Source organism: Cornus florida, unplaced genomic scaffold, assembly GCF_030987335.1.
Source record: "Cornus florida cultivar Cherokee Brave unplaced genomic scaffold, ASM3098733v1 CherokeeBrave_3.0.0_Hap2_Chr04, whole genome shotgun sequence".
NCBI classification, from domain to species: Eukaryota; Viridiplantae; Streptophyta; class Magnoliopsida; order Cornales; family Cornaceae; genus Cornus; species Cornus florida.
Window position 1 is genome coordinate 98,245,282 of NW_026775574.1, and position 24,032 is coordinate 98,269,313.

At 35.1% G+C, this 24,032-nt stretch overlaps 1 protein-coding gene across 1 annotated transcript; it reads right to left on the reverse strand.

Moving 5' to 3' along the window:
* Window positions 1-3,265: 3,265 nt before the first annotated feature.
* LOC132305458 (protein FAR1-RELATED SEQUENCE 5-like) lies at window positions 3,266-6,605 on the reverse strand. Its single transcript, XM_059803098.1, has 7 exons — window positions 6,371-6,605; window positions 5,642-5,851; window positions 4,447-5,345; window positions 3,884-3,964; window positions 3,627-3,770; window positions 3,477-3,524; window positions 3,266-3,361 (listed from the first exon to the last, which is right to left on the reverse strand). Exons 1-7 carry the CDS (start codon window positions 6,603-6,605, stop codon window positions 3,266-3,268), a joined length of 1,713 nt encoding a protein of 570 aa, XP_059659081.1.
* Window positions 6,606-24,032: the final 17,427 nt, after the last annotated feature.

The following is a 24,032-nucleotide window of genomic DNA, read 5'->3' on the forward strand; positions in this document are numbered from 1 at the left end:
CCCGTGCAGCCTGACCCGTATGTTTGACTTTATACTTTTGAAATCTTTTTGTTATTTAACTTATTACCTATATGTTTGGCATGAACTTCCTCAGTAGCTCTCTTATACAATTTTTAATTATTGTTCAGACATTCATGTGGACTTTTTCTTATGAGGTTCATGGAGTTATGGGATGGCAGAAGATTGTTGGGAAACTTCAACGTTAGTATAATGTCATTGTGAAATATTTTTCTATTTTACAGTGGTTTAAACATAATATATATTTTTTTCCTAACAGTATTTTACTTCAATGTAACGGTACAGACGGACTCTACTGTGATCCGTTTAGAAATGGCACTACAACTTTTGATCGATCCTTTGAACGAATGTAGGCAAGAGATTTTGAACAACAGTGCCAAGCATGGGAGAAAAGTTAAATTTGCACCAGGTTGCAAGCTTTAATTTTAGGTGGTGATGAAACTGGTGCTATGTTAAGGTTTAATTTTTGTCAATGGAATGCCTTTTGTTATGAAAGTTACTCCGTTTTATTTTTGTCCTACCTTGTAACGATTCAGGCTTGTATAGGGCTATTATGTGAATGTTTTGTACATGTTAGTTTTGTATAAATTTGGGTACAGGTTAGTTTTGTAAAAATTTGGGCTCTGTATTCATATACTAAATCTGCTCAATCTTTAAACTACTTTTCATATCTCAACATGTTTATTTGGTTGATTCATTTAGGAAATCTAAGCTTATCAGAGCGTATATTTTATTGCTTTTATATGCTTTGCAAGTAAATGGTTGCACCCACTATGGTGTTTTTGAGTAGTTCACAGTTAATATTGACGTATCAAATTAAATAAATAAATACCTACTAGTGAGGTCTGAAACACACTCTATCCTCTGCATAGTTTTGAGGGCCTTTTAAGGCATCAGGTTTGTTTATTTGGATTCTACGCACCATGGGACATGTTCACCTCATTAACATATATCATTTAGCAAGTCTCTACTGTCTTAAATTGTTCTCCATTTTCATAATTGAAAGCTTTCACTTAAGGCTGTCTTAAATTCTTCTCCATTTTCAGAACTGAAAGCTTTCATTGGAGACTTGTGTGATCCTTTGATGTAATTGAATACAAGGACATAGGAAATTAATCTTTTTTGTTTGAAATTATTTTGCAACTCCATTTGTTATAGCTTGTTTAAAGTTAGGATCTTGTGGCATTTTGACTGGCAGTTCTGAATATTTACAAGTGTTTCTTATATAACTCTTTAATTTTAGTAAAAATTATAAGATACTCTTTATGCATGAGAAGACAAAATATAATAAATGTCTGAATTAACATACTAAAAATTGTGGTTTGGCTAATTCATATAGTTTTGTATGTGATATTACTTATACAGCAGGGTGTGAATACTTAATTATGAGGTGAAGATTGTATTTTTTTTTTTTTTTAAAAAAAAAATTATGCTTTCTTATTAATATACACACATGCGCCCACACACACACACATATTATTTTCTCTATATTCACTTCAAATCAGAAAAATAGTATGGTGAATTCAGATAATTTCATATGTGTTATTACTTAAATAGCAGGATGTGAATACTTAGTTGAGATGGTGAATGTACTTAGAGGAGTTTTGCCGGTTCAACCAAATATCTATATAAAATAAAGGAGTTGTAGATAAACTTAGTCATATCAAACAAGCAGTGCATTTAATTATACATTTACAACCAACACCTGTAACTTATTACATAATTTCGTGTTCAACTAATCCTAACCTACCACATTAATTGGCTGTGCATATTGACTATATATCCAACATAAGTTCTTCCCTTTCTGGTAAACCAATGGTTAACTTTCCCCCAAAAGGTAACTAGCATACACAAAACAAGTAGTCTAAAAATGAAAATAGAAGAACTCCCACCACCGTTGCTCAGTGAGGTGGTTAGTAGAGTGGCAGCAAATAATTTTCAAGACCTACTACAACTTCAACAATGGTAAGGATTTAATTGTACATTATTGTTTTTTGTTTATAATATTTTCTTTATTCACGAAATAAAAGTTAAAAGTGTTTAAATATGTGCAGCTCTCATAAGCTAGCTATGGTGTGTTTGGAGACACATATGTTACGACATCTCGGTTTTAAATCCTTGTACGAAATACAAACGGGGGGTACCAGTGATACTTACTATTTGCAATGCATGTTTATGCAAAAGTGTGTTGATGATGGCAATTTGGAGGCTATGTTTGTCTTCGGAGTGGTACGTTGATTGCACTCACTTTACTAAATTGTGAAAGTAATTTAATCGGGTTTTATTTTTAATAACTTGATGTTGGATGTAGGAGCTATTTTTCTTGCATCAAAATCGGGCAGATGGGCTAAGTATTCTAACCAAAGGTGTATATCTTCAACTGGTTGTAAGTTTGCTTTAGCCATTGCATTAATATATGGCAATAATGCTGATAAAGTAAATGGTATTCAACAACTTTCGAACATGAACACAGACATAACAAATAAACTGATCATAAAACATCAGAGGGAACAAATGATTTTAATAGTGAAAAGAGGGTGGTCAAATAGGTTATTTCATAACATTCCTGCTTGTTGTGAGGAAGATTATGGACCACCGAACTATGAAGGTGACATGGTTCACATCAAATGGTGGATGGTCGAGCGAATAAATAAGGAGAAAATAAAATGTAATCTTTGCCACTGCGATCTCCACATATTGATGGTGTTTGGCATCATTGGAGAAAAAGTCATAGTCAACTGATGATAACCGTTAACGTCGTTTTCTGTATGTAATGTGATATGTGTGTATGTATGTAATGTGATGTATGTAGTGTGATGTTGTATTTAACTTTTGAAGTAACATAATGGAACTTTTGGGATAGACAATTTAATTAGCACTGTCTAACATAAAATCGCCATATGCAAGAGGCAATTAAGTATCGCCATCATTGGAGAAAATAGCCAGATGCCATTCACGGAACCATGTCACCTTGAAATTGATGGTTTCATCCTGTCCCAAATCACAAACAAAATGGACCAAACAACATATGTACACATACATATTTCAATTGACATAAATAGGCTTGAATAAAAATCCATTTCATTTTCTATATATACAAAACCCAAAAAACAAAAGTGAACAAGTTATCCATACATTTACAAATCTTTACACAAAAAGGGATATATTTTTTATACCACCATATTCTGTTATCATCCATCAACCATAGCATACCTATACACCATCAATTTGTCAAGAATTTCTTAACTCAAAACAACTTTTGCCAAGCTGGAGGATTGATCTCGGATGTTGTCTCCTCCGACATTGGCATCAAATTACGGTCACCACTGGTGTGATCAACATCCTTAAAATGGATCATACAAAAACAATGTTTGTACATACGTTAATTAATGCAAAGTTAAAACATACATGTTTAGAATATATTGCAGAAGCATAAATTTTATAAGAGATAAACTTACAAGATTATCTGAGAATCGGCATTCATGATACGAAACAAATGGAGTCCCCTGCCAATATATTCTCAATGTTCATTAACTAATGGATTTCAAAAGTATGAAATAATGTTCATTAATTTATATACCTAGTTCAGAATAAAAGTTTGTTTATACCTGTTCAGTTGGTGGAGTTATGGGATGATTGAAGTTAGTGGTAGGACAATATGTCATTTGGTCGATATTTGTTTCTGAATGTAAACGCGCACATGGGTGATGATCTTTGTAAATCCAAGTGGTGTCGCTAGGAATGTCACAACCCTTATTTCAATATAAACATTCTTAATTAAGACATTATCGTACTGAAAATTATAATAATATATAAAAATAAATAAAAAATCAATGTTTTCATTTAAGAAAAGGAGAAAACTCACATTCAGACGTACATATGTAATAGGTGGCACGGTACCACTGCCACTTACCCCTGCACCAACACTGTTGTTGCCGTTTGATTTCTACAAAACAATAGATTTATTCATTGTAAAAACAAAATTATAACATTGCTAATATCAAAATGTTAATGACATATACTGGAAAATTAAATTATCAAATAATAAAAAATAAATTAAATTAACCTTTCGTTTCGCATAGTTTTTTTTTCTCTGCATGTATTGTTCAAACTTATTCTTCTTCCTGCGCCTTGGTCCCTTACCACCTGTTTCTTTATTCTTTATACCCTTGGCATTACTTCCGGTCACGGCTTACCCAATGATACTTTCATTATGTTCATGATTATTACTTTTTTCAGTTGAAAAAGCTGAATTGGTTGCCTCTTGTTCAACATCGAAACATTGCCTTTCAACATTAATGTGTTTCCTTTTCCATTTCATCCCCTTTAGCATCAAATTATTGAATACCTCTTCTTTCTCGGATGCAAATGAGCTGATTTCTGTAAATAAAAAAAAAAACAACATAACATCCTATACCTTCTGCGTACTTCAAGTTTAGGATCAGCAATAACTTCACATCCACGGATGTCTTGTATTCTGTTATCCTTAGCTTTTCTCGTCCACCTTTTTAGTATATACATATAAGGTAATTCTTTGAAATAATGAGTGTCGTCTTTCAGTACTTTAAGTACATGGCTGCACAAAATACCCTTCATTGCATATTTCCCGCACGAACAACTTAGAAAGCCATCATCCCACCTTGTCACAGTCCGATCCATACTACCATCATGAACAGATACTCTAAAAACACGTAATCCATTTTCATCTAAACTTGTTCCTTCCATGGTAGCAACCACACAAGCTTCTATGAATTGGTCCTGGAAAAGTTTAAAAATCTTCAACATATACATATTACCCACTTGTTTTAGAATGGGACAATTTTGTTTAAGTCTAGGTAGCTTACTGAGTAAACCATACTCAGCTTGATATTCCTTGTACCGTTTGTCTGACAATAGCCTGTCAAGGTGCATGAAGAAATCTGGAATACTCATTTTCCTGGTTAAGTACTCTTTCAAGCAGCTATTTAGACCTTCACTCAGCTGCGTTGTCCGTATTCCAGCTGTAAACCAATGTTTAACAAATGGATAACCCCATTTTTCTCTCAAACCAAACAAATTATTCAACCATGTGTTACCAACAACATTGTACTCCCTTAACATTACATCCCATTGTATATAAAAATCATCCTCATCATCATAACAATACATGAATTGACTCAGCACACTTTTAATCCCTCCATCATTCCTAAAAATGGTGCCTACATGCTTCTGTGCATTTGCCATGATGTGCCACGTGCAAAGTAAATGTCTTATCCTCGGCATAACTTGTGCCAACGCCTTTACCATTGCACCATCTTGGTCAGTAAGAATCGTTTGTGGTACTTTACCTACCATCACATTCAAGAATATATCAAAAAGGCATGTAAATGAATAGGCAATCTTATCATACATCATTACTAAAAATTTTAACAGTATTGAAAATATAAAGGCAAGAACATTATGCCTAATAAAATATCTTCATTTGAAAAAGTAATTCACATAAAAAAAAAAGGTAAAAAAGAATGGCCATGTTCAATTATTAAAGGCTTAAAACATATATATATATATATATATATATATATATATATATAGGATGACCAAAATAATTGCAAGAAGAAAAAAAAATTACATTTATAGTATTTACCTGACATTGCATTCAAGAATGAATCAAACAGCCATGCAAAGGAATTGGCAGTCTCGTCATACATCAATGCTAGTCCAAAGACAGCAGTCTCTCGATGATGATTCAAACCAAGAAAAGCCGCAAAAGGACGATTGCTTTTGACGAGCTTGTATGTCGTGTCGAATGTGATGACGTCTCCAAAATGCCCATAGTCAATTATCATTCTCAAATCTGCCCAGAAGATATTAGTTACCATTTCATCGTTATCCAACTGCACGGTGTGGAAAAATGTAGGATTTTCACAAGATTGAATTTTGAAATAATTCAACAGCCATGTCTTCTCTCCGTATTATAACTCACTCTGTCTTCTTGTCCTTAGAAAATTTTGTTGATCAACTTTGGTGTTGCCAATTGATTACATCCCACCAGCCTACCTACTCATTAACTCAAATGCATCACCGAGTGGAACTCTAAATTGGCAGACCAATTCCACATTAATTGCTTGGGCAACACTTATTCTTCGTTGTGATGGCATCATATGTGTGCATTCTTCAATTATCATAGGATGATTGTGAGATTCGACAAAATTATATACAACATACTTTCCCTTCTTGTGGTCATATCTAATTTGCATCAGTGCACCACAACCGATTCGAGTTTCAACCCTGGGCTTTCTTGTATGGATATCCATCTTGTCCTTCACCCTAAAACCTTGTTTGCAACACACAAACTTGCTTGTTGTAATATTACCTGTCTTACGGCTTTTATTTGCATAATCCTTACGAATACTGAATCCAACTTTACCCCCATAAGCATTGTAAAAGTCACATGCTTCCTCCTCAGTGTCAAACTGCACGTTCAATTTTGGTGTGAATTCTACGTCAATGGGATTGACAACTTCTGCTACTAAGTTTTCAGAAATATTGATTTCAGCAACGATTGGAACGCTTATTCTCACATCATTAGTACTCAAGTCATCGTCCATTGGGATAACTTCAGTATGAATGCTACAAGAAGCAAAAGGTCCATCAAAACGTTAAAGTCAGTTTTTATAACTTGTGACAAAAAAAAAAATACTAAATATTTACTGAACTAATGAAAAGGGTCAAAAAATCGTACAATTATCTAAGATTTCAAATACACTAGAATGCTTAACCAATGTCAATTTCAAGTAAAAAAAATATCATAATTTACACTAACGGATGACAAATGAAAGAATTAAAAAATGTTAAATTTAGGTGTGAAATTAGTTTTGCAGAGGTGTGAAATTAGTTTGCAGAACTGTGTGACTAGCTTATTTTGATGGTGAAGGTGATCAGTGTCCCTACTTATTAAACTTCACAATTTTTTTTCCTCATAAATATCACATAATAACCTGTGAAATGTGTAATTACCGCATACATGAGAAGACAAAATATTTGGATAACACATTGGTACCTAATGAAGCCAACTCAGTTTAAAAAAAATAATTATAGAAGATTTTACATTCAGTAGAATGGTTATTGAAGATTATAAAAGAAAATCCTACATTTATCCAAGATTTCAAATACACTAGAATGCTTAACCAATGTCAATTTCAAGTAAAAAAAATATCATAATTTACACTAACGGATGACAAATGTAAAATTTAGGTGTGAAATTAGTTTTGCAGAGGTATGAAATTAGTTTTGCAGAACTGTGTGAATAACTTAATTTAATGGTGAAGGTAATTAGTGTCCCTACTTATTAAACTTCACAATGTTTTTTTCTAATAAATATCACATAATAACCTTTTAAATGTGTAATTGCCGCATACATGAAAAGACAAAATATTTGGATAACGCATTGGTACCAAATGAATCCAACTCAGTTAAAAAAAATAATTATGGAAGATTTTACATTCACTAGAATGGCTATTGAAGATTATAAAAGAAAATCCTACAATTATCCAAGATTTCAAATACACTATAATACTTAACCAATGTCAATTTCAAGTAAAAAAATATCATAATTTATACTAACTGATGACAAATGAAAGAATTAGAAAATGCTAACTTTAGGTGTGAAATTAGTTTTGCAGAGGTTGTGAAATTACTTTTTTAGAACTGTGTGAATAACTTAATTTGATGGTGAAGGTGATCAGTGTCCCTACATATTAAAATTCACAATGTTTTTTTTCTCGTAAATATCACATAATAACCTGTAAAATGTGTAATTGCCGCATACATGAGAAGATAAAATATTTGGATAACAAATTGGTACCTAATGAAGCCAACTCAGTTAAAAAAAAACAATTATGCAAGATTTTACATTCACTAGAATGGTTATTGAAGATTATAAAAGTAAATCCTACAATTATCTAAGATTTCAAATACATTAGAATGCTTAACCAATATCAATTTCAAGTAAAAAAATATCATAATTTACACTAACGGATGACAAATGAAAGAATTAAAAAATGTTAAATTTAGGTGTGAAATTAGTTTTGCAGAAGTGTGAAATTAGTTTGCAGAACTATGTGAATAACTTAATTTGATGGTGAAGGTGATCAGTGTCCCTACTTATTAAACTTCACAATGTTTTTTTTCTCATAAATATCACATAATAACTTGTGAAATGTGTAATTGCCGCATACATGAGAAGACAAAATATTTGAATAACACATTGGTACCTAATGAAGCCAACTCAGTTAAAAAAAAACAATTATGGAAGATTTTACATTCACTAGAATGGTTATTGAAGATTATAGAAGAAAATCCTACAATTATCCAAGATTTCAAATACACTAGAATACTTAACCAATGTAAATTTCAATTCAAAAAATATCATAATTTACACTAACAAATGAAAAATGAAAGAATTAAAAAATGTCAAATTTAGGTGTGAAATTAGTTTTTCCGAGGTGTGAAATTAGTTTTGCAGAATTGTGTAAATAACTTAATTTGATGGTGAAGGTGATCAGTATCCCTACTTATTAAACTTCACAACGTTTTTTTTCTCATAAATATCACATAATAACCTGTGAAATGTGTAATTGCTGCATACATGAGAAGACAAAATATTTGGATAACACATTGGAACCTAATGAAGCCAACTCAGTAAAAAAAAACAATTATGGAAGATTTTATATTCACTAGAATGGTTATTGAAGATTATGGAAGAAAATCCTACAATTATCCAAGATTTCAAATACACTAGAATGGTTAACCATTGTCAATTTCAAGTAAAAAGAATTATAATTTACACTAACGGATGACAAATGAAAGAATTAAAAAATGTTAAATTTAGGTGTGAAATTAGTTTTGCAAATGTGTGAAATTAGTTTTGCAGAACTGTGTGAATAACTTAATTTGATGGTGAAGGTGATCAGTGTCCCTACTTGTTAGACTTCGCAATATTTTATTTCTCATAAATATCACATAATAACCTGTGAAATGTGTAATTGCCGCATACATGAGAAGACAAAATATTTGGATAACAAATTGGTACCTAATGAAGCCAACTCAGTTAAAAAAAACAATTATGGAAAATTTTACATTCACAAGAATGGTTATTCAAGATTATGGAAGAAAATCCTACAATTATCCAAATATACACTATAATGCTTAACCAATGTCAATTTCAAATAAAAAAAATATCATAATTTATACTAACTGATGACACATGAAAGAATTAAAAAATGTTAACTTTAGGTGTGAAATTAGTTTTACAGAGGTGTGAAATTAGTTTTGCAGAACTGCGTGAATAACTTAATTTGATGGTGAAGGTGATCAGTGTCCCTACTTATTAAACTTCACAATGTCTTTTTCCTCATAAATATCACATAATGACCAGTGAAATGTGTAATTCCCGCATACATGAGAAGACAAAATATGATAATACATTGGTACCTAATGAAGCCAATTTAGTTAAAAAAAAAGCAATTATGGAAGATTTTACATTCACTAGAATGGTTATTGAAGATTATAAAAGAAAATCCTACAATTATCCAAGATTTCAAATACACTAGAATGCTTAACCAGTGTCAATTTCAATTAAAAAAATATCATAATTTACACTAACGAATGACAAACGGAAGAATTAAAAAATGTTAAATTTAGGTGTGAAATTAGTTTTTCAGTGGTGTGAAATTAGTTTTGCAGAACTGTGTGAATAACTTAATTTTATGGTGAAGGTAATTAGTGTCCCTACTTATTAAAGTTCACAATGTTTTTTTTCTCATAAATATCACATAATAACCTGTGAAATGTGTAATTGCTGCAAACATGAGAAGACAAATATTTGGATAACACATTGGTACCTAATGAAGCCAACTCAGTTAAAAAAAAACAATTATGGAAGATTTTACATTCACTATAATGGTTATTGAAGATTATGGAAGAAAATCCCTACAATTATCTAAAATTTCAAATACACTAGAATGCTTAACCAATGTCAATTTTAAGTAAAAAAAAAATATCATAATTTACACTAACGGATAGCAAATGAAAGAATTAAAAATGTTAAATTTAGATGTGACGGCCCAAATTTTTCAACCCGGTGCGTCAGTGATGAACCGAAAGTGATCCGATAACGGATCCAAAATGCGGAAGCTAAAGGTAAACCAAGGTCTCTAGAGATAGAAGTCACACCTACGACACAAATGTGACCCTCCATGAGGTCATGAACTTAAAGAGGACAAAAACAAAAACAAAGGTCAAAAAAGACAAAATTTGCTATCCAAGGGGCAAAAAGGTCAATTCACTATTAAAAGGAGAAAATTGACTCTAAATAAGTCAAACAAGTTTCATACAACCCAATCTAATCATTTTGAAACATTCCAAGAGGTTCTGTGAACATTGGCTAAAAATCCCACAAAATGCCCCGTCCCGGTTGAAGTGAAAACTGACACTACTTCACTAAAATAGACATAACTCCCACTGTGTTTGGAATTTTAGAATGGGATTGACACCATTGGAAATATGACTCAAAATCATTGAGTTTAGGCTCAAGAATCACCCCGTTTGGATTAGAAACGAAGAAGTTATGACCCGTTGAAGTCGGATGATCAGTGCTGAAACTCAACAGAAGCAAGGCTCGGGTTCTAGCTATTTTAGTCAACCAAAATGAAGTTTAGGATGACCGAAATGAAGATGCTGAGACATAAAATCATGAAGAAAAGGTTCCAATTGCTTCGGTAGACCGAAATAAAGGTTCGGTCGACCGAAATAAAGGTTCGGTCGACCGAAATGACCCTTGAACAGTGTTTTTGGCTACTAGAATGTGATGTTACTGCGCAAACACAAAACCATTAACCATCGGTCGACCGAAATGGAGTTTCGGTCGACCGAAACACTTCAAAAACCTGCTGCTGAACCTGCTATCTGCTGAAGGTGCTAAAGTTCCACTTCAACTTGAATCCCATGATGTTTTAATTCAAAATGAATGCACAAAACTGATTGCTCAATGAAAAAAGGATATGTGAAAATGCTAACATCTTTGCTATAGATATTTGAGTACAAAATAATGGCCCATGGCCTCATACACATCATTTACAAGATTTTGACCTCTCAAACCTCAAATTTTGATTAAAAGACATTTAAAACAAAACTTTGATACAAAAAGTGTCTAAGTACAAAAATAGACATGTTTGGCCCTTGGCCTCATTACATACATGCTTCTAATGTCAAGAGTGATTAATTAAGCATCTTTACACACCAAAGAGGTTACATAATTTTCAAAAGTACCACACATACATGGTATACAAAATTATAACTTCAAAAGTTAAGCATGCTAAACACTTGACTTGCATGTTAATATACAAAAATGCTTCAACAAGCTCAAAAGCTTCTAAGAATGATGAGCATTCATGAACATAGTCTCTTTACATGAAAAATAACCCACACCACTGGGGTGAGTAATCAAGTTACTCGTAGGAGAAGCATATGCGTAGACCCTAAAGTTTCAATATCATTACAAGATCAATATAGACGAATACAAGGGAGCATTCCACTTAACGTCTATGTTCAAGGTGTGCTAAGGGATCATCTTAAGCTAACTTGAATGATTCTTTAGCAATACAAATCAATATCAATATTCTTAACAACATCAATTCGCCAATAACAAGAACTTCAAGTTACAATTAAGCATTGGTTGTCAACTTGAAATTTAATGCGAAAACAAGTAATGGAAGACTTAGACATCACGTCACGGACTTAACCAAGATCAATACGGTTATTCCGGGCATTAACACGCTAGGAAGACCACCCTAGTGCGCACTATCTCAATTGGGGAGAACTCATACCACCCACACTAAAGCCGAACTTTAGCCATATCACATGTAACAATGTCCCAAAAGATTCCAAAATATATATCGAGTTCAAAACTTATATATATATATATAATAAGGCATACAAACCACCTTCCATGCACAAGTATTTTGAAACCATATAAACCATGTCTTAGGGTTCCAAATCTAGAATGGCATGCCAAATGACAAATTCACATCATGATATTATGCACAATACAATATCACAAATTTATCAATTCAAGTCATGCCTCAATAACAAGCTCTATATACTAATTATCAACATCATAGCAATAAGCTACTAAATAATTATAATTAGTAATTCACAAGGGCATAGAATTATTGTAACAACAAATATAGCAACTCATATCAATAGAGATTGCATATAACATCAATAATTCTACAAGTGTTCCACATCACCAACACATGTGAAATTTCTAGAATTTAGCATGCTACTAAATTATATAATCCTTCTACACATGGTTTACACATATTATACATGCTTAAATCAATAAACCCTAAGTCAAGAAGTGAGGGTTTCCTATAATATGCAATACTATCATATCAAAAGCATGTACACAATATATATTAAATCATAAGGACTATAAAATACTTAGAATATAAACATACTACCACCCCTACCTCAATAGAGAATTGAATCTCTATAATCCAAGCTACCAAGCACAAAATGGAAAACAAGGTTAGGATTCTTGAAGAGGAAAGTGATAGGAATCTTTTCTCTCCTAAAGTCAAAAGTCTAGGGTGAGTGGAAGAGTGCCAAATGTGAAGTCAAAGCTCTATACTAAGCTTTCCTCTAATGGAGTCTTTGCTAGGGTTCATGAGAGATAATGGAATAAAGAAGGTAAAGTGTAAAAATGGTGAGTGGAAGGGCTAGAAATCCTCGACTCACTATGTGTTCTTGCAGTACCTCTCTCACACACACAATGCAAGACTAAATGGTGAACCTACACTTGTCACTAATCCAATGCCCCTTCCAAGACTTAATCCTAGACCTATACTTGTCAACAATCAATGGTTTCATGTGCACCAATCTAAGGCCAAGACATGGATGAATCTTCACCCACCAAATGTCAAGAAGTCATGGTGCCATGTCTCTTCACCTAAATGGCAACAAATGGCTCCATGAGAGTGTGACACTTGTCACACTTTTCAAAAATTGCAAAATGGTCCTTTTTCAAAATATCTTCCAAAATAAATTGCAAAAAGGTCCCCAAAATGAAAAATAATTATTTTACATAATTACACTAAAACCCCAAAAGTTATAAATAATTACACTAAAGTATGCATTCATGCCCTTTACAAGAAAAGTACTAATCTAGCATGTTTTTCAAGAAAAGTAAAAATACCAATGTCATGGAAATCAAATATCATGAATGCATGCAAAATCGGAATCAAATCCGAGCACAACAAGTGAGGTTATGCAAGGAAAAATGAAAAAATGACTAAAAGACGAAATAAAGAAAAGACAAAATAGGAAAAAGACAAAAAAAGAAAATCGCCGAAAATGGAAAAGAAGGAAAAAGACCGGGTCATTACAACCTACCCTCCTTAAAAGGATTTTGTCCCCGAAATCGAGTCGTACCTGAAAGAGAGAACAAATGGGGATACCGAGAGCGAACCTCATGTTCGAGCTCCCAGGTAGCCTCCTCAACGCCGTGATGTCTCCACAAGACTTTAACCAATGGAATGGTCTTGGTCCGCAAAACCTGCTCCCGTGAATCAAGAATCTAGACCGGACCCTCCTCGTAGGTCACGTCCTCATCATCAACAACATTTGTCCACCATAAAACATGCGATGGATCCTGCTCGTACTTCTTCAACATAGATACATGAAAGACGTCGTGAACCCTATCCAGGTCTGGCAGTAATGCCACACGATAAGCAACTTCACCGACGCGCTCCAAAATCTGAAATGGCCCAATGAACCTAGGAGACAACTTGCCCGTCTGCCGAAATCTCAGAAGTCCCTTTCATGGAGAAATCTTGAGAAAGACGTGATCCCCTACCTCAAAAGACAAGGATCTCCTCCTCTTATCAGCATAACTCTTCTGTCTGCTTTGAGCTGTAGCCAACCGCTGCCTAATCAACTTAATCTTCTCTGCAGTCTCAAAGACAATATCGGGACCTAAGGCGACTGTATCACCTATCTCGGTCCAACAAATTGGAGATCTGCAAGGTCTGTCATACAACGCCTTAAAAGGTGCCATACCAATACTGGTCTGGTAACTGTTGTTGTAGGCAAACTCAACCAAGGGTAAGCAGTCTTCCCAACTACCCCCAAAATCCAAAATGCAAGCCCGTAGCATATTCTCCAATATCTGAATGGTATGCTCTAACTGACCATCAGTCTGAGGATGGAAAGCCGTGCTGAAATGAAGCCCCGTGTCAAGAGCCTCCTGAAAACTCTGCCAAAAGTGAGATGTGAACTTGGGATCCTTATCCGAAACAATGGATACTGGAACCCCATGAAACCTGACAATCTGCCCCATATATAGTCCACTAAGTCTTTCTCCGTCATCTATCACTGCCATAGGCAAAAAGTGAGTCGTCTTAGCCAATCTATCAACAATGACCCAAATGGCGTCATTCCCTGCCTTAGATCTCAGAAGTCCCGTCACGAAATCCATAGTGATGTGCTCCCACTTCCACTCCGCCACTGGTAGTGGTTGCAACAAACCTTTCCACCAAAACTTGTTGAAAAGTAAGGCATTTAGTCACGAACTGAGAAACGTCCCGTTTCATACCTTTCCACCAAAACTGTCTCCTCAAATTGTGATACATTTTTGTACCACCAGGATGAACTGCGAGTCGACAATGGTGAAAATCCCGAAAAACAACGTCACGACAACACAAAAGGACAAACATCCTCCCTCTGTACCTGAGACCACTGTCTGAATGCAAGGTCCAACCCTCTACATTCCCACCACCTAAAATCTGCTTGTGGATGGACCTCATCTCCCCATCCTCCTGCTGTGCCTTACTAACTTTGCTAACAAGAGCCGGTTAAGCCACAAGGCTAAACAAAATAGCTGGTGAAACATCCTCATACAACTGCAAACCAAGATCTACAAGCTCTTCTAGCATCTTCCATCTGTGAATGGAAATGCTAGCAAGAGTACCCCGTGACTTCCTACTCAATGCATCGGCTACCACATTAGCTTTCCCCGGATGATACTGCAACACAAAGTCATAGTCCTCCATGAACTCAACCCATCTGCGTTGTCTCAAATTCAAATCCTTCTGAGAGAAGTGATATTTGAGACTCTTGTGATCGAAAAAAACTTCAAACTTCTCCCCATACAAATAGTGTCTCCACCCCTTAAGGGCAAAGATAACTGCTGCTAACTCCAAATCATGTGTCGGATAGTTCAACTCGTGAGTCTTCAACTGTTGAGACCCATAAGCTACCACCCGTTCAGTCTGCATCAGAACACAACCCAAACCTTCTCGCGAAGCATCAAAATAAATCATATAACCCAAACCACGTTCAGGTATGATCAAAACTGGAGCTGATGTCAACCTGACCTTCAATTCCTGAAAAGCAAAATCACAAGCCTCATTCCATATGAACTTAACCCCCTTGCGAGTAACTTGAGTCATAGGTGCCGCTAAACAAGAGAAATCCTGAACAAATCTCCTGTAATAGCCGGCTAGGCCAAGAAAGTTTCGAATCTCAAATACTGTCTTCGGACGCTCCCAATCCATCACAGACTCAATCTTCGACGGATCCACTGCAACACCACCCCCTGACACAACGTGTCCAAGGAACTTCACCTCTAGTAGCCAAAATTCGCATTTCTCGAACTTGGCATACAATTGGTTATTCCTAAGGATCTGTAAAACTGCTCTCAGATGATACTTATGCTCCTCTCTCAAAGCTGAGTACATGAGAATGTCATCAACAAACACCACCACAAATTTGTCAAGATAGTCACTGAATACACGATTCATCAAATCCATAAAAGAAGCTGGAGCATTGGTTAAACCAAATGGCATCACCAGAAACTCATAATGGCCATACCGTGTACGAAAAGCAGTCTTGGATATATCCTCATCCTTAACCCTCAACTGATAGTAACCTGATCTCAAATCAATCTTCGAAAAGCATGTCGCTCCCTTTAACTGATCAAACAAGTCATCAATCCTAAGCAAAGGATATCTGTTCTTGATCGTAGCTTGATTTAACTTGAGATAATCGATGCAAAGTCTCAAAGACCCATCCTTTATCTTCGCAAAAAGAACTGGTGCTCCCCATGGTAAAGCACTAGGACGAATAAAGCCCTTAGCTTTCAAATCATCCAGCTGACCTTTCAACTCATCAAGCTCTGCTGGTCCCATACGGTACGGTGTCATAGAAATGGGTGTTGTGCCGGGAATGACATCAATGGCAAAAACCACTTCCCTTAAAGGAGGTAACTCCGTTAGCTCCTCTGGTAAGACATCAACAAAATCCTCAACAACTGCCGAAAAAGCAAGGCCCAAACTACTATCCTCGTCAACTAGCAAACTAGCCAAGTAGGATCTGTGGCGACTCCAATCACTAATGCTGAAAACCATAGCCGGGTGGGAATCACCCCGATCTCCTACAAAATGGAAACAATCTCCCTTGGGAGTGCAAACGGTCACCCTCCCGCAGAAGCAATCGATTGTAGCCCGAAGAATGACAACCAATCCATCCCAAGAATGACATCAAAACCCGTCATGTCGAAAACAATAAAATCGAACTCCAAGGTCCGCCCAGCTATCTCAATAGTACAATCCCAACAAACACGATCCAAAGACACTGGACCCCCCACTGGTGTGTCAACATAGAGAAAACTGTCCCGAAGTGTGGCCTCCAAACCCAATGAATATGCAAATAATGTAGAAATAAAAGAGTGTGATGCACTCGTGTCAACAAGAACTCGTGCCGAAGAACTGAAAACTGGAAAGATACCTCGAACTGAAGAGGTGCCTGCGGAAGCATCCGCCTATGGAAGAGTATAGGCTCGTCCCTGAGTCCCTGTGCCCTGTTGTGAACTGCCATGATAGCCTAACTGATGTGTAGAAATAGTAGGTGTAGAACTCCTGGCTGGATAAGTGCCAACCAGCACCATTGACTGTGGTGCCTGAGGAACTCTGAAACTAGACTGAACCCCTGTAGACTGTGCCGGTACCATCTGTGAATCTGTACCACTACGTGGCTTATTCAAAAATCTTGGACAATCCTTCTTGAAATGACCTGGTTTCTTGCAATAGAAGCAAGATCCCTGCCCTGTCTTCGTAGAAACTGGTCTGACTGGCCTGTGGATGAAGCTGTGGGCAGTGAGGCTTGATGTGCCCCGGCTGCTGACAATGGTAACAAACCACTCCCTGTGCTGATCCCATAGATACAGGAACTGTGGGTACAGAACGATTCGGCTGTGATGCCCCCTATGAGTGAGTACTGTTCCCTGCCTTAGCCTTCTTCCACTGACTCCCGGAAGATGATGGATTATCTCCACGAGGCTGCTTATGTGAACCCCTAATCCGTAACTGATCTCGTTCCTCTGCTTCAGCTAGCACAGCCCTCTGGACCACCTCTTTGTAGGTCCTCAAATCTATAATTGAGACCCGTGGCCTAATGTTAAGACGTAGCCCATCCTGAAACTTCATTGCCCTGGCCTCGTCTGTTGCTACCATATCCTCGGCATAACGAGAGAGAAAAGTAAACCGTGTCTCATACTCAATGACACTCATAATGCCCTGATAAAGACCTGCAAACTGTGTCCTCATCTCCCGCCTCATAGCCCTCAGAAAGAAACGCTCGAAAAACAGATCTCTGAACTCATTCTAAGTCATCAACTCAACATTGTGGACATTGGTCATAGACCTCTACCAGATATCTACATCACCTATGAACAAAGAAGCAGTCAAGGAAATCCTCAACCTATCCGTGGGTACCGCCATACTGTCTAACTTGTAAACTATAAGGTCCAACCAAGCTTCTGAGACTAGCGGATCTGAAATCCCTGCAAATGGATTAATCTTGACCCTCTGTAGTCGCATGAAGTACTCCAGTGCCTCATTGACTATCGGTGTCGGTGCCGGTGCTGGAATCTGTACCCCTACCACCTGTCTGCGTATCAACTCCTATAGAGATTCAGCGATCCCCTGATTGATTCCCTGTGCCACTCACTCCTCATAAGTCGGTACCCGTGGCGGATTAGCATCCATGCCACGAACTGGAATCCTGGGCCTTCCCGGACCCCATGTGAACTCGGTGTCAACCACCTGCTCCTCAGTGCCCTGACGCGAAGACTCTCCACGCGTGACAACCATGACGCTAAATACACGAAAGAAATGAGGTCAACAATAACTCAAGTTATTATGACTAAGTGCAATTCACACTATGAATGTACAAGACAAGAAGAAAGACGAGACATGCAACACACTGTCATGCCAAAGCAATTAACAAAAGCTTTTAAATAATTAAGCACTTAAGCAATTAAGCATACATGTCAAACAAATGTGCTCTTAACCACATAGGCACATAAGCATAAAAACATGTCATACTACTAAGCATGTTATCACGAAACACCTAAACATGTTACAAAGTCAAAACATGTTATCAAAAACATGTGAATGCATCAAAGTACATCAAAAAAAGCATGATATGCACCCAAAACCCGTCGTCCTAAGGTGTTCAAACCTAAGAGCTCTAATACCACTTGTGACGGCCCAAGTTTTTCAACCCGGTGCGTCAGTGATGAACCGAAAGTGATCCGATAATGGATCTGAAATGCGAAAGCTAAAGGTAAACCAAGGTCTCTAGAGATAGGAGTCACTTCTAAGACACAAATGTGACCCTCTATGAGGTCACATAACTTAAAGAGGACAAAAACGGAAACAAAAGTCAAAAAGGTCAATTCACTATTAAAAGGAGAAACTTGACTCTAAACAAGTCAAACAAGGTTAATACAACCTAATTGAATCATTTTGAAACATTCCAAGAGGTTCCGTGAAGATTGCCTAAGAATCCCACAAAATGCCCTGTCCCGGTTGAAGTGAAAACTGACACTACTTCACTAAAACATACATAACTCCCACTGTGTTTGGAATTTGAGAATGGGATTGATACTATTGGAAATCTAACTCAAAATTCTTGAGTTCAGGCTCAAGAATCACCCCATTTGGATTAGAAACGAAGAAGTTATGACCTGTTGAAGTTGGATGATCAGTGTTGAAACTCAACAGAAGCAAGGCTCGGATTCTAGCTATTTTGGTCGACCGAAATGAAGTTTTGGACAACCGAAATGAAGATGCTAAGACCTAAAATCATGAAGAAAAGGTTCCAATTGCTTCGGTAGACCGAAATAAAGGTTCGGTCGACCGAAATGACCCTTGAACAGTGTTTTTGGCTACTAGAATGTGATGTTACTGCGCAAACACAAAACCATTAACCATCGGTCGACCGAAATGGAGTTTCGATCGATCGAAACACTTCGAAAACCTGCTACTGAACCTGCTATCTGCTGAAGGTGCTAAAGTTCCACTTCAACTTGAATCCCATGATGCTTTAATTCAAAATGAATGCACAAAATTGATTGCTCAATGAAAAATGGATATGTGAACATGCTAACATTTTTGCTATAGATATTTGAATACAAAATAATGGCCCATGGCCTCATACACATCATTTACAAGATTTTGACCTCTCAAACCTCAAATTTTAATTAAAAGACATTTAAAACAAAACTTTAATACAAAAAGTGTCTAAGTACAAAAATAGACATGTTTGGCCTTTGGCCTCATTACATACATGCTTCTAATGTCAAGAGTGATTAATTAAGCATCTTTACACACCAAAGAGGTTAAATAATTTTCAAAAGTACCACACATACATGGTATACAAAATTATAACTTCAAAAGTTAAGCATGCTAAACACTTATATGTTAATATACAAAAATGCTTCAACAAGCTCAAAAGCTTCTAAGGATGATGAGCATCCATGAACATAGTCTCTTTACCTGAAAAATAACCCAAACCACTGGGGTGAGTAATCAAGTTACTCGTAGGAGAAGCATATGCATATAGCCTAAAGTTTCAATATCATTGCAAGATCAATATAGACGAATACAAGGGAGCATTCCACTTAACGTCTATGTTCAAGGAGTGCTAAGGGATCATCTTAAGCTAACTTGAATGATTCTTTAGCAATACAAATCAATATTAATATTCTTAACAACATCAATTCGCCAATAACAAGAACTTCAAGCTACAATTAAGCATTGGTTGTCAACTTGAAATTTAATGCGAAAACAAGTAATGGAAGACTTGGACATCACGTCTCGGACTTAACCAAGATCAATACGGTTATTCCGGGCATTAACACGCTGGGAAGACCACCCTAGTGCGCACTATCTCAATTGGGGAGAACTCATACCTCCCGCACTAAACCCGAACTTTAGCCATATCACGTGTAACAATGTCCCAAGAGATTTCAAAATCTATATCGAGTTCAAAACTTATATATATATATATATAATAAGGCATACAAACCACCTTCCATGCACAAGTATTTTGAAACCATACAAACCATGTCTTAGGATTCCAAATCTAGAATGGCATGCCAAATGACAAATTCACATCATGATATTATGCACAATACAATATCACAAATTTATCAATTCAAGTTATGCCTCAATAACAAGCTCTATATACTAATTATCAACATCATAGCAATAAGCTCCTAAATAATTACAATTAGTAATTCATAAGGGCATAGAATTACTGTAACTACAAATATAGCAACTCATATCAATAGAGATTGCATATAACATCAATAATTCTACAAGTGTCCCACATCACTAACACATGTGAGATTTCTAGAATTTAGCATGCTACTAAATTATATAATCCTCCTACACATAGTTTACACATATCATACATGCTTAAATCAATAAACCCTAAGTCAAGAAATGAGGGTTTCCCATAATATGCAATACTATCATATCAAAAGCATGTACACAATATATATTAAACCACAAGGACTATAAAACACTTAGAATATAAACATACTACCACCCCTACCTCAATAGAGAATTGAATCTCTATAATCCAAGCTACCAAGCATAAAATGGAAAACAAGGTTAGGACTCTTGAAGAGGAGAGTGATAGGAATCTTTTCTCTCCTAAGGTCAAAAGTCTACGGTGAGTGAAAGAGTGCCAAATGTGAAATCAAAGCTCTATACTAAGCTTTCCTCTAATGGAGTCTTTGCTAGGGTTCATAAGAGATAATGGAATGAAGAAGGTAAAGTGTAAAAATGGTGAGTGGAAAGGCTAAAAATCCTCCACTCACAACGTGTTCTTGCACTACCTCTGTCACACACACAATGCAAGACTAAATTGTGAACCTACACTTGTCACTAATCCAATGCCCCTTCCAAGACTTAATCCTAGACCCACACTTGTCAACAATCAATGGTTTCATGTGCACCAATCTAAGGCCAACACATGGATGAATCTCCACCCTCCAAATGTCAAGAAGTCATGGTGCCAAGTCTTTTCACCTAAATGCCAACAAATGGCTCCATGAGAGTGTCACACTTGTCACACTTGTCACACTTTCCAAAAATTACAAAATGGTCCCTTTTTAAAATATCTTCCGAAATAAATTGCAAAAAAGTTCCCAAAACGAAAAATAATTATTTTACATAATTACACTAAAACCCCAAAAGTTATAAATAATTACACTAAAGTATGCATTCATGCCCTTTACAAGAAAAGTACTAATATCTAGCATGTTTTTCAAGAAAAGTAAAAATACCAATTTCATGGAAATCAAATATCATGAATGCATGCAAAATCGGAATCAAATCCGAGCATAACAAGTGAGGTTATGCAAGGAAAAATGAAAAACGACTAAAAGACGAAATAAGGAAAAGACAAAATAAGAAAAAGACAAAAAAAGAAAATCGCCAAAAATGAAAAAAGAAGAAAAAGACCGGGTCATTACATTAGGTGTGAAATTAGTTTTGCAGAGGTGTGAAATTAGTTTGCAGAACTGTGTGAATAGTTTATTTTGATGGTGAAGGTGATCAGTGTCCCTACTTATTAAACTTCACAATATTTTTTTTCTCATAAATATCACATAATAACCTGTAAAATGTGTAATTGCCGCATACATGAGAGGACAAAATATTTGGATAACACATTGGTACCAAATGAAGCCAACTCAGTTAAAAAAAACAATTATGGAAGATTTTAGATTCACTAGAATGGTTATTGAAGATTATAGAAGTAAATCCTACAATTATCCAAGATTTCAAATATACTAGAATGCTTAACCAATGTCAATTTCAAGTAAAAAAATATCATAATTTACACTAACGGATGACAAATGGAAGAATTAAAAAATGTTAAATTTAGGTATGAAATTAGTTTTGCAGAACTATGTGAATAATTTAATCTGATGGTGAAAGTGATTAATGTCCCTACTTATTAAACTTCACAATGTTTTTTTTCTCATAAATATCACATAATAACCTGTGAAATGTGTAATTGCCGCATACATGAGAAGACAAAATATTTGGATGACACATTGGTACCTAATGAAGCCAACTCAGTTAAAAAAAAAAAAAAAAACAATTATGGGAGATTTTACATTCACTAGAATGGTTATTGAAGATTATAGAAGTAAATCCTACAATTATCCAAGATTTCAAATATACTAGAATGATTAACCAATGTCAATTTCAAGTAAGAAAATATCATAATTTACACTAACGGATGATAAATTAAAGAATTAAAAAATGTTAAATTTAGGTGTGAAATTAGTTTGGCAGAGGTTTGAAATTAGTTTGCAGAACTGTGTGAATAACTTAATTTGATGGTGAATGTGATCAGTGTCCCTACGTATTAAACTTCAGTGTTTTTTTTCTCATAAATATCACATAATAACCTGTGAAATGTGTAATTGCCGCATACATGAGAAGACAAAATATTTGGATAACATATTGGTACCTAATGAAGCCAACTCAATTAAAAAAAAATAAATAAATAAATAATTATGGAAGATTTTACATTCACTAGAATGGTTATTAAAGATTATGGAAGAAAATCCTACAATTATCCAAGATTTCAAATACACTAGAATGCTTAACCATTGTCAATTTCAAGTAAAAAAATATCATAATTTACACTAACGGATGACAAATGAAAGAATTAAAAAATGTTAAATTTAGGTGTGAAATTAGTTTTGCAGAGGTGTGAAATTAGTTTGCAAAACTGTGTGAATAACTTAATTTAATGGTGAATGTGATCAGTATCCCTACTTATTAAACTTCACAATATTTTTTTTCTCATAAATATCACATAATAACCTGTGAAATTTGTAATTGCCGTATACATGAAAATACCAAATATTTGGATAACACATTGGTACTTAATGAAGCCAACTCAGTTAAAAAAAATAATTATGGAAGATTTTACATTCACTAGAATGCTTATTTATGATTATAGAAGAAAACCCTACAATTATCCAAGATTTCAGATTCACAATAATGCTTAACCAATGTTAATTTCAAATAAAAAATATCATAATTTACACTAACAGATGACAAATGAAATAATCATAAATTCTTAAATTTATGTGTGACATAAGTTAATTAGTACTATGTGAATAGCTTATTTTGATGGTGAAGGTGATTAGAGTCCCTATTTGTTAAACTTCGCAATTTTTTTTTTCTTATAAATATCAAATATTAACCTCTAAAATGTCTAATTGCCGCATACATTTAATACCAATTTTTTTTTATAACACATTCATACCCACTGAAGCCAATTCAGTTCTAAAAATCAATTATGGAAGATTTTACATTCATTACAATGACAGATCGATGACAAATGAAATAATCATAAATTTTCTAAATCTACATTGTTCCGTTCAAAAGAAAAATTTTACTGTAAATGAACAATATATTAAATGCACAATATTAATAACATGTATTAAGACTTACCAACAATCAAGCATTAATTAGGTCAATTGTAGATACCAACTCAAGTCAATTGTAGATTTCCTTCCTGTAGATGAAGAGCTGATATTGCATTGAAGAAATCAACACACTGTAATTTGGGTTTTGATTCAAAAAAGATAGTAAAAAAGA